The sequence below is a fragment of the Leucoraja erinacea genome, chromosome 14 (genome assembly GCF_028641065.1).
Source record: "Leucoraja erinacea ecotype New England chromosome 14, Leri_hhj_1, whole genome shotgun sequence".
In the NCBI taxonomy this organism is placed as follows: domain Eukaryota; kingdom Metazoa; phylum Chordata; class Chondrichthyes; order Rajiformes; family Rajidae; genus Leucoraja; species Leucoraja erinaceus.
This window is the reverse complement of record NC_073390.1, coordinates 11,902,540-11,917,604: the sequence shown is the minus strand read 5'-3', so window position 1 is coordinate 11,917,604 and position 15,065 is coordinate 11,902,540. Positions and strand designations below refer to the sequence as shown.

The 15,065-nt window shown below is 39.6% G+C and overlaps 1 protein-coding gene across 1 annotated transcript in view; it reads left to right on the top strand.

Moving 5' to 3' along the window:
• Positions 1–15,065, top strand: part of LOC129703274 (histone-lysine N-methyltransferase MECOM-like) — a 703,041-nt gene that overhangs the window by 287,740 nt on the left and 400,236 nt on the right. The window contains exon 2 of the mRNA XM_055645612.1: positions 308–645. Within this exon, the coding sequence (XP_055501587.1) occupies positions 308–645 (338 nt within the window). The remainder of the gene's footprint in view (positions 1–307; positions 646–15,065) is intronic.

Here is a 15,065-nt window from a genome sequence, read left to right as displayed (position 1 = left end):
ATTTGGATCCATGGATTGACTCAGTGTACCCTGTCCATGTCCATATACTCTCTATGTCTTTCATTCTCTCTCTCCATCTCATTAATTCATCTGCTACTCTGAATGATACCAATTTTTCTCTTCGGGTCTTTTTGTATCGATAATTCATATTGACAAATCTTTGATGTTGACTGAAATTATTATTATTTTCTAGACCACTATTTCCTCACTTCACTCCAGATTCAATGAGATATCAGTCCTCAATTTTAGTGTAATCTTTGAGTTGCAGACATTAACGTGCTTATTTCTAACTGTTCCTTCTAATTAGGTGATGACAGCCTGTATGATGGGTATGCAGCAAGCACAGCAGAAGAGGAGCCGAATGCTGATGATGAGACAGGGCATCTGTCCCTCAGCACCCACGATCTTTCCTCGCCTGCCACCTCAATTGAAGACTTTACACCAAAGGAGGGCTCGCCTTACAAAGCTCCCATCTACATTCCAGATGACATCCCCATTCCACCTGAATTTGAGCTCCGTGAGTCAAGCATTCCTGGTGCTGGATTAGGAATATGGACTAGGAGAAAGATTGAAATGGGTGAAAAGATTGGCCCTTACGTTGGAGAAGAGTTGTCGAGCCTGAAGGATCCTTCTCAAGGCTGGGAGGTAAGCATATTATTCCAGTTTCAAATGTCCATTGTTCGGGCCGAGTCGCGTGTGTTATTTGGAGAAACCTCTGGTTTGAAATGTGTTTCCCAAGTGTTTAACAAAAATATTCCACAAGGACTAGGTTGTGAATATTGACATTCTTCTTGGTGTATCAAACATTCAGTTCTATCTCATTACCAAGAAAGCATAAAACTTGTAGTTGGTACTTTGATCATAAGCAATAGGATATGATGTATCCTGGTCCCTTGAAGCATTATTGACAATTGTTAGTTATAACACCTTCATAAAACTGCTTTCAGAAAATGGTCTTCATATATCGACAGCTTTGCACCAACCAATTGATAAAGTTTAGGTTTCTGATCAGTTTGCAGGGATTGCAAAATAATTGTGGACATACATTGCGTTATGGTTTGAGTTAGTAAGGGGCTACTGAGGTATCTCTCACCACCTTACTTTAGTTTAGTGTAGAGATACAGTGTGGAAACAAGCCCTTTGGCCCACTGAGTCCCGCTGATCAGAGATTACCCATTTACACGAGTCCTACACAGCAGGGACAATTTACAGAAACCCATTAACCCGCATACCCGCACGATTTTGAGATGTGGGAGGAAAACAGAGCAACTGGAGAAAACCCACCAAACTCACCTGCCTGGTGTAGAGGGTACATTTTGAACCCTACATGGATATAGCACTAGTGTTGCAATTTGACTACTTTGTACTATCTGCACCATCTTTACTTCCACTAATATCAGTCAATATGAAAATCAAATTATATTGATTAGAAAAGTAAATAACATTTACATTCTTATATTAACTTGCTCAACCATACAAAGATTTCCAAAGCCACTGAATAACAGTGACTGATTTACAATGTTGTTATATAGAACATTGAAGATTTAGCCCATTAACGTCTGGTATGGTGGGTCCCTTAAAAAACTTAGCTCGAGGTTCCTGGTACAAATAATTCTGGAAATGGGCTCATTAGAGAAAATATGACCCTCAAAATCCCATTCGAAGTGATAAAGTGGCACAGTCTCTCCATAATAACTCAAACCACAACTCAATTTATTAATTATTGTAATTCTTTCACTTTGAATCTAGCATTTTTATTAAATGCACTGCGAGCAACCTCTGCTGACTGATCGGGAGTCTAAAAATTATCAGATGGTCAGTGCAGAATTGCCTATCTGTGAAGATCCTTTTCTGCAAGTAGTTTAATAATATTATAGCTAACAATTGACAATAATGTGGCTGGAAAACAGTTAGTACATTGTATCCTAATGCCAGTTAAATAAATAGATAAATTGTAATAAAGCCACCAGCTAAAAGCAGCATTCTACATCTGAAAATTGAAGCTTGCTTGCAATTGTTTTCTTGTTATATTTTTCAACTGTGGATTACAGCCTTATTTACATCTTTCTTGATTGGCATATTCTGCTACCATACTCAGCATAGCACATTCATTTGTCATCTTTATTGATCTGGTTTATGCTCCTCTTCTGTCGATGGTTCAGGAGGGGACAACAGACTAATAACTCTCCATGGGTCAGGGCATTGCTTGTTACATACCTCAGCGTTGCAGCATGCAAGGCAAGATTTGGTTGTCTGGCAAAGGCAGTGTATCTGACCTCAGGTCCATTGTGAAGCTCTGCACTGATTTCAGGGCCAGCACTCGGTCAAATGCAGTTTATACCTGGCCTTCAGCTACATGCCAGCATGGCCGGCATATGTATCATAGTCCTGTCCACTTCAATGAAGTCACTAAACTGGATTGGAAAGGTAAGTGCAGGTAAGTGAATGTTATTAATACCAGACCTTTTTTTGTGTCTAATGTACCTGTAAAGCTGCTGCTGGAATTTCATTGTTATCTGATATCCGATGCATATGACAAATAAAAACTATTCACTCTTGACTTTAATTCATTTATATCAGTTATAAATTTGAAGGGTTATATTTTTATTTAATGGCTATCAGTATTAATTGGCTGAACTAGATTTGAATTCACACATTTTTAAAAGGTTATCAGGGTGGTCGTTTGATGGGATCTCAGGGTCTGCCACTGAGGCCCAGTTGACAATACTTCATGTGATGGCTCTGGCAGAGAGGCCTGGAGCTCGATTTGTCCCATTGGGCCACTAGAGGCTGGAGCAGCAAAGGAGATGTGTTTAGGGGAGAGTCAAGAGTGTTTTATTGTCATATGTCTCAGACAGAACAATGAAATTCTTACTTGCAGCAGCACAACAGAATATTTAAACATAGCACGCTGGAAACAATATAATAAATGAGAGAGAAACAAAAAGTTCAGTGGGTGTATATATACACATACCCACAAATACACATATATAGATCATATATACACACACACACACACACACACACACACACACACACACACACACACACACACACACACACACACACACACACACACACACACACACACACCACACACACAAAAAACAAACAATAATAGTCTGTGTAGTTTTTGGCTTTTTGAGGTTGTAGTGTTTAATAGCCAAATGGCTGTAGGAAAGAAGCTGTTCCTGAAACTGGACATTACAATTTTTCACGTCCCATTGGCAGGTGTGAATTGAGTGTGTGGACATTATGGTGTGGGTCTCTGATTATGTTGGCTGCCTTTTTGAGGCAGCGATTCCTGTAAATCCCTTTGATGGTGGGGAAGTGTTGGACATGCATGCAAGATGCTGATTGCGTCCAACACTTCATTATTTCTAGCAATATTATAAATTAATATTCCAAGGAATGCAAGTGGATTAATATATGTAATGGAGATTAGAAGATGTGTTTTCACTGTGGTAGCTTTACAACATGACCCAAATCTGTGTAGTATTAAAATCTAAGCGATCATGGTTTACATGCAGGTTCAATAATCATTTTTATACTCTGCAGAGGTACGCTACTATGTTTGTACTGGTAAAAAGAAGTTACAAATGCAAAACCTCTAATAACCTCAAGATTGTCCAGTTAGGCAGAAAACTAAAGGCCGTCCCACTTTCCTGAGTTACTCACGAACTCTCCCGAGTTTTCCCCTTGATTTAAACTCTGAGAATTACAGTAATAGCCTTTCGTAGGTACTCGGGGCTATTTGTTTAACTCGTGGACATTTTTCAACATGTTGAAAACACGTCCCGACTTATCTGATGCCCCGAGTTCCTACAGCTGGCATTAAGAGCCGCTACGAAACATGTACGGACTCCTACGAGCTCACTACCGACATTCCCCGACATTCCCCGAGCTCGAATCAAGGGGAAAACTCGGGAGAGTTCGTGAGTAACTCGGGAAAGTGGGACAGGGCCTTAATTCTATGTTTCATGCAGCAATGATACAATGTAATCTTTCGATTTCTGCTATAAACGAACGGTTATTATGAAGATTGGGCTAAATCATAAACTCATTTTCTAATGAGCAAATGACTATAGCAACTTACATTTTTGTATGGTATCTTTAATCAACACAAAATATCTCAAAATACATTATAAAAATGTTATGTAATAGAGACAAAGGTTTGCTTAAAGAGATACATTTTCAGGAACTTACTGATGGAAACTGAAAGGTTTAGGAAGGAAATTCCAGTGTTTACTAATCTTGGTTCTCATGCATCTGGAATTAGAGAGATATAAGCATGGGACTGTAGAGGTCATAAAAGTAAAAAAGGGGAGTATATTATTTGAAGCATAAACCATGTGAATATCTTCCTCAAGATGACATGGAATTGTGTAAATAATGCCTAAATCCAAATAACCAAAATTATGACTTGCGCAAAAGCTTCCAAAACACTAAATGATCTGGGAAATTAAAATGTTATGTAATCAAGTGCAAAGCACGGGCTTGGGTGTAAAATTATATATATATCCGAGAATGCACTCCCAGAACTATAATTTGTTGCTGTGTGCTTTCCAATAACATCAGATCGACACAGTATAACCAGGTAAAAGTGAAGATTGACGATGAAACTTTATTTGTTTCTGAAGATTTATTCAGGAAATTAAGCTGGAATGGGAAATTATAAAGGTTTTATTTTAAGTAGGCATTCCAGGTGAGGTTGAATACACACCTGTGCAACAATATGTAATCTCAAATGAATGTCCAGTGGCCAAAAGATACATCGCATTAAGAAGACAGACACTAAATGCCAGAGTAACTCAGCAGGACAGGCAGCATCTCTCGAAAGAAAGAATGGGTGACGTTTTGGGTCAAGATTCAAGAGAGTTTATTGTCATATGTCCCAGATAGGACAATGAAATTCTTGCTTTGCTTCAGCACAACAGAATTATAGAAGGCATGAATACGGAACAGAGCAGTGTGTCCATATACCAATGTATAAATATATACACACATGAATAAATAAAACAGATAAAGTGCGAATAAACAGATAATGGGCTATTAATGTTCACACAAGGCATAGCTATGTCGAGACCCTTCTTCAGACAATAAGAAAATCGGTTACACCTTCAAACAATTCAGCACTTGGTAGCTGAAAATAGAGGAACACTGCAAATAAATTATTACAGAAGCTGAGGCAAGGACAAAAATTACAATGTGTTAAGGAAGGGATCTTGCTGCACAAGTACCCATCCCTTTTTAACATACATTTCATATTAGTGCCACTTCTTGTAGACATGCACTGTCCTGCCACAATGTTGATATGTGCAAGCAGTGCATGCCCCTCACCATTATATCTTGCAATCAAAACAAAAAAAGCTTTGCTAATCACATTACAATGAACAAATTCAATATTTAGCATATTTTTGACGTTTCCAAAGATAAAAAAAGGGAGAAATGACACGCACCATTTCTCAGTGTAAAGTCATCATAAATTTCAAAGCAGAGTAGTGCCACATTTCCATTTGATCTTCTCCAATTACATAATGATGATGCAATGCAGGTCATTGCCTAGTTTATTGACAAAGTTATTGGCAAACTAGGTTGCATCAATAACCTTCACTGTTGACGCTACCTCTTTAAATAATTGCTATTAGGATGAAACTGCTTCAGAAATCACAGACGTATTTTTGATCATTTAATTACTGTGATTTAAATCTGTGATTCGCAGGGGTTAAAATAATTGCAAATGGAAGTCGTACTTCATTTTTGAGGAATAATCTGAAATTAGATATCCAGGTTAAAATTTTTATTAAAACAAACCAATAATTTCCAATCCAAAATCAGTTTTCTTTTAATTTGTTCCATCCAGAGAGCAACACCATTTCTTGTCAGGAAAGGAAATGCAACAACTGCTCACCTGCTGTGGGAGGGCAATTTCTTTGCTGCAATTTCAAGACGTGGAGCCTTGTATTATTATTGTTGCGTGACTACAATTCATTGTCACCCAAATCCGTGGCAGACTGCTGTGGACCCAACTAGTTACATTGTTTAATCACTTTGTACCAACCTCGGGTTGCACAGTTGATGTTATCTAATAACCTGATTGGAACAGAAATGCAATCTCTGACACAAAAGTTGCCTGGGAATGACAAATGGTAAATAAAATGGGCTAAAGGGAGAGTGAGGTTTGAAAATGAAAATGGCAAAGAGGACCCAACAGGGAATCGGTTGAATGGGATTAAAGTGCACTTGCCTTATTCTGGACTTGAGGTCATAAATTTAAGCTTTCATCTCATTTTTAAGGCCAGCACGAAGCATTATCTAATCAGGTATTTGTTAGTTGAAGTACAAATTGAACAAGGAGGTCTGGGTGGGATCACTGGTCAAGGCCATAGGTCAAACCTCTCTGCAGTTTATCACGGGGAGTTTACTGTGAATGTGCTGAGGTCTGTGTGTAGATGAACGTGGTAATTGTGAAGAGCGAAACTGACCACAACAATAGCACGGTGGCGCAGCAGTACAGTTGCTGCCTTGCAGCGCCGGTGACCCGGGTTTGATCCTGACTGCGGGTGCTGTCTGGACGGAGTTTATACGTTCTCCCCGTGACTGCATGTGGGATGTTCCCGGGATCTGCGGTTTCCTCCCACATTACAAAGACGTACCGGTTTGTAGGTTAATTTGCTCTGGTAAGATTTGTAAATTGTCCCTAGTGCGTAAGATGTTGCTAGTGTAAGGGGATCGATGGTCGGCGCGGATTCATGGGCCAATTGGCCTGTTTCCACACTGCATCTCTAAACTAAACTAAACCAGGAAGACGGGAGAACAGGACTTTGAATAATCTTGGTTATGCTTCATATCTTTATCCCCCACAATGAACATTTCCCAATTTTTGTTTTCAATGTGAATTGGGTGATTCCAATATTTGCTAATTTTAATGATTATCAACCCTACAGCAACAGAGTATTAGAAGCTCAGGTTAACTGTGATGGCCCACAGAATAGCTGAGTCCACAATCATATATGACCAAGAGATCATTCTGAATCCTCCAAAATGTTTGGGAGAAATTGGAAAATAGTGACACAGAAGTCCAGATGATAGGTCTAATCTTTAAAGGTTTTTATATCTGAAAGAAACATCAAATAGTAGATGAGATGAAAGCAATCTTTTAAAAACAGTCAAATATTAATGAACTGTTCCTAGGCTAGTAAATTCATTCTTGGATTATTCATCCAGACTAAAGCGGCTGTCCCACTTGGGCAACCTAATCCCCGAGTTCTGACGAGTTTGCCCTCGACTCGTACTCGCAGCATGTTCGACATAAGGTCATAGGAAGTCTTTGTAACTCTCCTTCATGCTCAAGAGTAGTCCCCGTGTACTCGAGGCCTCAGCTAGGTCGGGGCGTATTTTTCGAAATGTTGAAAAATGGCCGTGAATAAAAAAGGTCGCCATGGAAAAAATCAATACTTTTTTTACTCGTATGTTTAGTCGTAGCATGTCATAGTAGGTCGGCATGTTAGTCGTAGGTAATCGAGGGTAGTCGAAGGTAGTCGTAGATAGTCTTCATCATAGTCGAAGGGAGGTCGAAGGAGGTTGTCTTCACTCTCCACTATTTTCGGTGTCCAATTTTCCCGAAGTTAGTCGTAGCTAGTTGAAGTTGGTCTTCAACATAGTCGAAGGAGGTGGAAGGAGGTCTTCTACATTGTCGAAGGAGGTCTTCAACTTGTCATTTTTTTCAAACTCTTCTAAACTCGCCAATTAGGTCGCCCAGTGGGATAGCCCCTTAGTACATTAAAATCTACAATCCGTATCTGTAGAAATCAGGATTAAGTAATTAAAATAAGCATTAGTATTCTTAAAAAAAAGCCAATATCAACAATGTTAGCAGAACTACTGCATTGACATATAAAGCCTAGAAGTTTGCTAATATCCCCCAGCAAAACATTTCCTGAATTTCTTTCCTGATCCATTGAGTATTTCCAGCATTTGCTATTTTATCTCAGATTTCCATCTGATTTTTTTAATTTTCTTTGATTAATCCGTCCATTTTTTTCAAATGTACATTAAATCTGTCCCTCAGATCTTTCTCCAATTATTCCCTGACTATCTCCTTGAAATGCTGCCATGAAACTTTTAAACTCATAGAAGGATCTGCACGGATCAAATAATTTAATCATTCAAATAATCAAATGAAGGGACAGTGATTGTGGGTGAGGACCAGCTCTGCAAGGCGGTGGAGTGTGTTAGTATAGGGAAATTGGCTGGTTCTGTGGTCATAGAACCATAGGTGCAGGAGTAGGCCATTTGACCCTTTGAGCCAGCACCGCCATTCAATATGATCATGGCTGGTCATCTAAAACCCTATTCCAGCTTTTTCCCCATATCCCTTGATTCCTCTAGACCTAAGAGCTAAATCTAACTCTCTTGAGGAAGAAACGGAGGGCTTTAAAAATGTTAGGAAGTGGGACGAGTGAAACCTGTTTGAAGAAGAATCTCGACATAAAACATCACCTATCCCTTTCCTCCAGAGATGCTGAGTTACTCCAGCTTTTTGTGTCTACCTTCAGTTTAAACCAGCATCTGTAGTTCCTTCCTACACATAGAAGTTTGGAGATGATTGTAGAATAGAGTCCATCTGAGCTTGAAATTGCCATGGTTCTGTCTCACTAAAAATGTTTAAATCGTTATTATACAGTATCCCAGTATTAATTAGAGGATTAATTAGAAGTGTGTGTTTAATCTGTCTGCTGCTGAATGGTTAAAGAGTATGAAGACGGGTGTGGCACCATCTGCATTAAAGGAATATTACTAACCTTTTAAGGTTAATGACGGATTTATTGCAAAGCCTGTGACTTGCTGGCGAGAGTTTTTTTTAATAGAAAATAAAGGGTGAGTAGCTGTATAATATTAATCTCCCTGCAGCCAACCTAGTAGGTAACCCAATGTGATGATGCTCAGACCAGAAGAATATTATGGCTGAAAACTATATATTTCACAATTGTGCAAGATAAATGTATTCATGGCTGCATGTTACCTAGGGTGCCCCGAGCAAATGAAATTTAAGATCAAACTAAATAAATGGAAGGATATGAGCCGTATCGCCAAAGTTGAATTTCTGGTTCTCTATGTTTGTATTTCCGACTGAGTACCAATCATGGAAGCATTTTTGAGATGCTTTTTAACAGAGATTTTGTGACAAAGTGATTATTTTACTGTCTGGAACAAAGCGGCAGATATACATAAAGGCAGTTGTTTAGAGTTAGGAAAATATGTTGGCCACCTTTTTCACATCTGACACTCATTTATGTTTTGTATAAAATTAAAATACTGCAGATGCTAGAAATCTGAAATAAAAATCAAAATGCTGGAAATACTTTGCAGATCAGGCAGCACCTGTGGCGACATCAAAGGAGCCGAGAGTGTAATAGTCTATTGTACTTCAGAGCCTATATGAGGTTGTAGTGTTTAATAGCCTGTAGCTATAGAAGGCAGTAGGGAAGAAGCTGTCCCTGAACCTGGACATTATGGTTTTCAGGCTCCTGTACCTTCTTCCCGATGGCAGTGGTGAAGTGTGTGTGAGGCCAGGATTGTGTGGGTCTCTGATAATAATTCAAATCAGCAGGCTGGGCTGATTAAAGGTTCTTCTGAAACATTCACAATGCTTTGTTTTCCCCAGAAGCTACATGACCTGTTGAGGATTCCAACATTTCCTGACCCAATGTGTTAATACTGCACATCCTAGTTTAAGATGTAGTTTTGTTGCAAAATGTAGGTACTTCATTCTAATTTGTAGGGTGGTAAAAATCTTCAGTTCAATACTGCAGGGTTGGGTCAAGGCACATACTATTGGTAATTTCATATGCGGCAGATAACCAAATAAGAGAGACAAACAAGTTATGCTGATCGTAGTTAGAAGGGGCAGGATAGATGAAGGCTTCAGTGGGGCAATAAGGTAAGGATGCACTATGTTTATCTCTGCATTACCTTGTAGAAGGACAGCATGTGCAAGACAAAATGTGGAGGAAGGAACTGCAGAAGCTGGTTTACACCAAAGATAGACACAAAATGCAGGAGTAACACAGTGGGTCAGGCAGCAACTCTGAAGAAAAGTATTAGATGATATTTAGACTGGATATTTAGATATTTCGATACTTTAGACTGACTTGAACAAAGTACCTAGGGAGTGCATTAGTCTGAGAAATGTCACCTATTTCTTCTCTCCAGAGATGCTGCCTGACCCGCTGAGTTACTTCAGCATTCTGTGTCTATCTAGAGTGAGCAAGAGACAGAAATGCGGAGGGTGGAGAGAGGGGTGTTGGCGAAATGTTCAACTGGTTCCCCTGGGAGTTGGTAGTTGAGTGTGAAATCTAACCTAATTTCCATTTTAAACTAATTTCAATTACCACCATGTGGAAAACATTCTGATTGTATGAGCAGCCTCACAGTTAACAATGCGCAAGTTTCTTCAATTCAATCGGGTTAGAGAAGGTACCATCAATGTGTCAAAACTTTTTGAAGTTTCCTAGTTTTTTCTTCTGTGATTGAGAAATGGCATCTTTTTTTTAATTTTTTCGTATGATCACAGTACGTAATTCACTGGGATTTTAATGAAGCAATTTCTTGCCAAAAATAATTCCGACCCTAGTAGAATTTAAAATCCCAAACTATCAAATGTGCAAATGGCAGTTTGTTGATTCTGCCCTTGTATTTCTAGTTATCTCAACATGTTTAGTAGTCGGCTGTCATCCCATTACTTTGTTTATAACTTACTGTCCTAGGAATGAAAATGACTTTTTAAATTTTTTTTATAGATGCTTTAATTTATGATAACTTTACTTCAATGCACTTAGAGCAGTTATGAGACACTGGTCCCATGGGAGGAAGAGGAGAGATGAATATATTTTAGGCTAAAGGAGGAGGAAGAAAGATAAGAACTCCAAAAGTCCTCGATATGTTTAATTGCTGTGCTGACAGGGAGCCATAATTCCGTCCATTAAGTAAATATGCTGTAAAATTTTTTTATTATGAAATGCCACATTATGCAAGGCTGATATTCAAAGAGGACCCTTCTCAGCAGTAAACACGAGAGGTTCCATTAACACAAACTGTCAATATGCCACCAACTCTGAGCCTGTAAAATTAAATTGATTTGGTAAATGTAAGAAGATAGATCTGTTTGCTTTCATCATCAATTTCAGATGGGAGAACAGGTGATGTCACCAACCTGGGAGTGATAAAGATGATAGGCCATCTGGAGAGCTGGGTGATAGATGGGTGCAGTGCTGGGGGTACATGGTGATACTGTGCGGCAGGCCACAAGGGATACAGGCATTAACAACTTTTCAATATCGTCATGATAAATTCCTCTACTTTAATAATATAGAAATGGTGAGTTATTACTCTGATTGCCAATATAAATAATCCAAGTTTCAGCTGTTGAAGCATTTATTCTGGCAGGATTTATTTTAATAATACACAATAATAACAGATCATTCAGGATTGTCAACATATTTCAGAAGGTACAATATGTACTTTCTGTGCAAACTCTCTCCCCAACCCCCACCTAAAAAGGGATGAAAATAAGTATATTGATGTGTATTTGTATAATTGCTGCTCTATGCAGTCCCAAACACACTACATGGACAGCTGCCATGGGCAGAAAGTCAAAATGGGTTGTGGACTCTGTATGAAATTGTAGTTAATGTGGCCAGAAGTCAGAAGGGGGTGATTGGATCATTTGTTGATATAATGAAAATGTCATTGTCTGTTTGAATAACGTGTCACCTTTCAGAGGAGTACTGCCAAATTTGCATAACCTACGCCATTGCAATTCCCTATTCCCATGCCATCCTCATGCCTGCTACATCTTTATCCCCGTGCAACATTCTTCATGAAACTATTGTCCTCCAAACATTGGTTTTGCTATCATCTTCTTCATCACCATCCAAACGTCAGAGTGCATTGCGCCGCTATTCGGAAGATGTAAATAAAAGTTCTGAACTTATTTGGAGATATTTGGAAAAGAAAATAATGTTAACTTAAAGAATAAGCAATTAAGACAATCAAAACAAATCACTTCAAATAACAGCTAATGCCCCAGTGAAGTGAAGAGAGGGTGCTGAACCGTTGAAGGTTGCGTCTTTTACGTGAGACATTCCTTCAAAGAAAATTTGAGAACCTTTGCTGCCAAACTGGCCTATATCTATTGCTCAATCAGCAATGGTATAACAATCTATCTAGTCATTGCCACATTATTGCTTGTGGGAGCTTGACCGGTGCAAATTGGCTACCCTGCTTCGTACTTTCAAATAGTGCCCATACTTCAAAGGCCTGAAGAAGAGTCCTGGTCCAAAACGTCTCCTTTCCATGTCTCCCAGAGGAGCTACCTGACCTGGTGTGTTACTCCAGAATATTTGTTTGTTGCAAATTTTCTGCATCTGCAGTTCCTTGTGACTTGCATTGTATTTCATTGATTGTGAAGTGATTTGAGAGATCCTGAAAAGGCTGTCCTATTCAAAAACAATGTGTGGAAGATAGAGTTTGCATGAAGATCCAAGCCCTTCATAAATGTAGATGCAATTGGGTGAGTATTAATTGGGGTGACATACAACCTAGTTATATGAAGAAAGAACATGTATGTGAAGTAGTTTTGACAACTCTTCACAACCAGTTCATTATGTCTGTTGATTGGGGGAGGTGCTGCAGAGGTGTGAGCTGCTGCATCAGGCAATTTACCACAGCAACATGCTTTAGCCAAGCCGGGCATAGGGATGAAAGACGAGCTTGTGTGCTCAGATCATGACATGGAGTTTGAACCTTCAACATGTTGACCCAATGGTGCGAGAACAGCCACTGATAGAGTTAATACATCCTACTGAACCAAACTCTCAGTGATGCTATTTGAAAATCCCAGTGAAACTACAGTGTTCTCTTATTTCGATAAAGGTATTTCAGATATTGGCCATTTAATCCTCATTCGGACAGCTACATGGGTAGGAAAGCTTTTGAGTATGTGGTCCAAACGAGGTCTGGTTGGACCAGTGAAGATGCGGGTTCTTGGTTTGCAAGGGAAAGTTGGGCCGAAGGGCCTGCTTCCATGTTGTATCACTATACAAGATGCTGGCTGCAGGATACCTCAAGGTTAATGGTTTACTAGAATGCCTATGGTTTGTTCTGACCCACTGGAGTGCTTGCTTACAACTAGCACAGAACTAATGCACAATGTGTTTGACCTCTCGCTTTTCACTTGTGAATTTGCAATTTATTATTTCTTTTTTTATGGTCATGGCGCCAAACAAAATTTTTGCACCCCATAATGGTTGTTCATTTTATTGGTTGATTGAAAGATACTGCATGAAAACAGGCCCTTCGGCCCATCGAGTCCACGGCGACCATCGATCACCCGTTCACACTAGTTCGATGCCATCCCACTTTTGCATGCATTCCCCGCACACTTGGGGCAATTTACAGAGGGTCAATTAACCTACAAACTGCATGTCTTTGGGATGTGGGAGGAAACCGGAGCACCCAGAGGAAACACATGTGGTCACAGGGAAATAGGCAACGTTTCGGGTCAAAACCCTTCTTCAGACTGAAGAAGGGTTTTGACCCGAAACGTTGCCTAGTTCCTTCGCTCCATAGATGTTGCCTCGCCCGCTAAGTTTCTCCAGCATTCTTGACTACCTAATGATAAACCTAAACCTTTTTTCTGGAAATTAAGATTATGGTTCATGATGAACTGAATTTATTTTAATAAAAAATGGTGAACCTACCACAAAATTCTGGGGGGGGGGAAAAGAACAGTAATAAGTAACCCCAAAAGCAGGTATGATGCCAATGGGTACTGGTATTAATGTGTGTAAGATTACTACTATCTACCTCTTTGGTGACTCTTGGACTATCCTTGATCGGATGATGCTGGCTTTCCCTTGAACTAAATGTTATTCCTTTATCATGTATCTATACATTATAAATGGCTGGATCGTAGTCATGTATGGCCTTTCTGCTGACTGCATAGCACGCAACAAAAGCTTTGCACTGTACCTCGGTACACATGGCAATAATAAGCAAAACTAAACTAAACTTTCTATCGTGCGTATGTCTTGTAAACTGGAAGTGCTACCAGCCTACTAATGGATACCAAGTGAAAGAAAAATAGTTGATATGGCAATAGCCTAAGTATTGAATCACAAGGTAGAATAATTAGTATTTCCTTGCCTCCCTGGGAAAATGGTCACCTTTCAGTTCACCAAAGGGAGGAGTCACAAATGCTCATGAACAAATGCTCAAGTACGGGCTCATCAAACAGTAGTGCCCTCCTGTTTAAACTCCATTGCTTCTCAATTCAGATTCTTGTCTTTCAGCATGCAGCTGTGTCGGCCTTTTCAATTAACTGTCTCCCTAATGCCTGTGTTCCTGGTGAAAAGGGAGACAGCAGTCTATTAACCAGCAGGGGAAAAAACGTCAGGAAGCCAAAGACTAGTTTGAGGAGTCAAAGGTCAAAGCTGTAGTCATGGCACGGTGAAGAAGACAAAGGTGTGGCTTGACGATTGAGCAAGCAGTTAGCGGGAAGACTGTATGCTGCAGGAAAGGGATGTCACAGCTAAAAGCAAAGGAGCCCTGAAGGTGCTGGCTCTCATTGGAGTCCGTGAGTTGTTTGGAGAAACCTGAACAGTGTATCAAAGCATGAACTCCTGTACGAATAAAGGTGGTCCAATGAATGCCACATTTCTTTTGAATTGGCCTTTTTTTCCTGCGTTCAAAGTTCGGACTGACTGGAATTGTGCGATCAAGAATGAGTACTGCTCACTACTTATCAAGAATTGGATGAGACCATTCAGATTAAGCAACGTTTGACGGTGCAAGTATGTTTCTTTCATCCAATTAACCAAAAAGGCTGTCCTGTTAAATATGCTGAATGAAATCCTTGTAATATAGACGCCAAATGCAGCTGAATTATAAATAGGAACTGTAGTTCCTCTCAGTCATTCAATAGAATAGACAATAGGCAATAGGTGCAGGAGTAGGCCATTCAGCCCTTCGAGCCAGCACCGCCATTTACTGTGATCATGGCT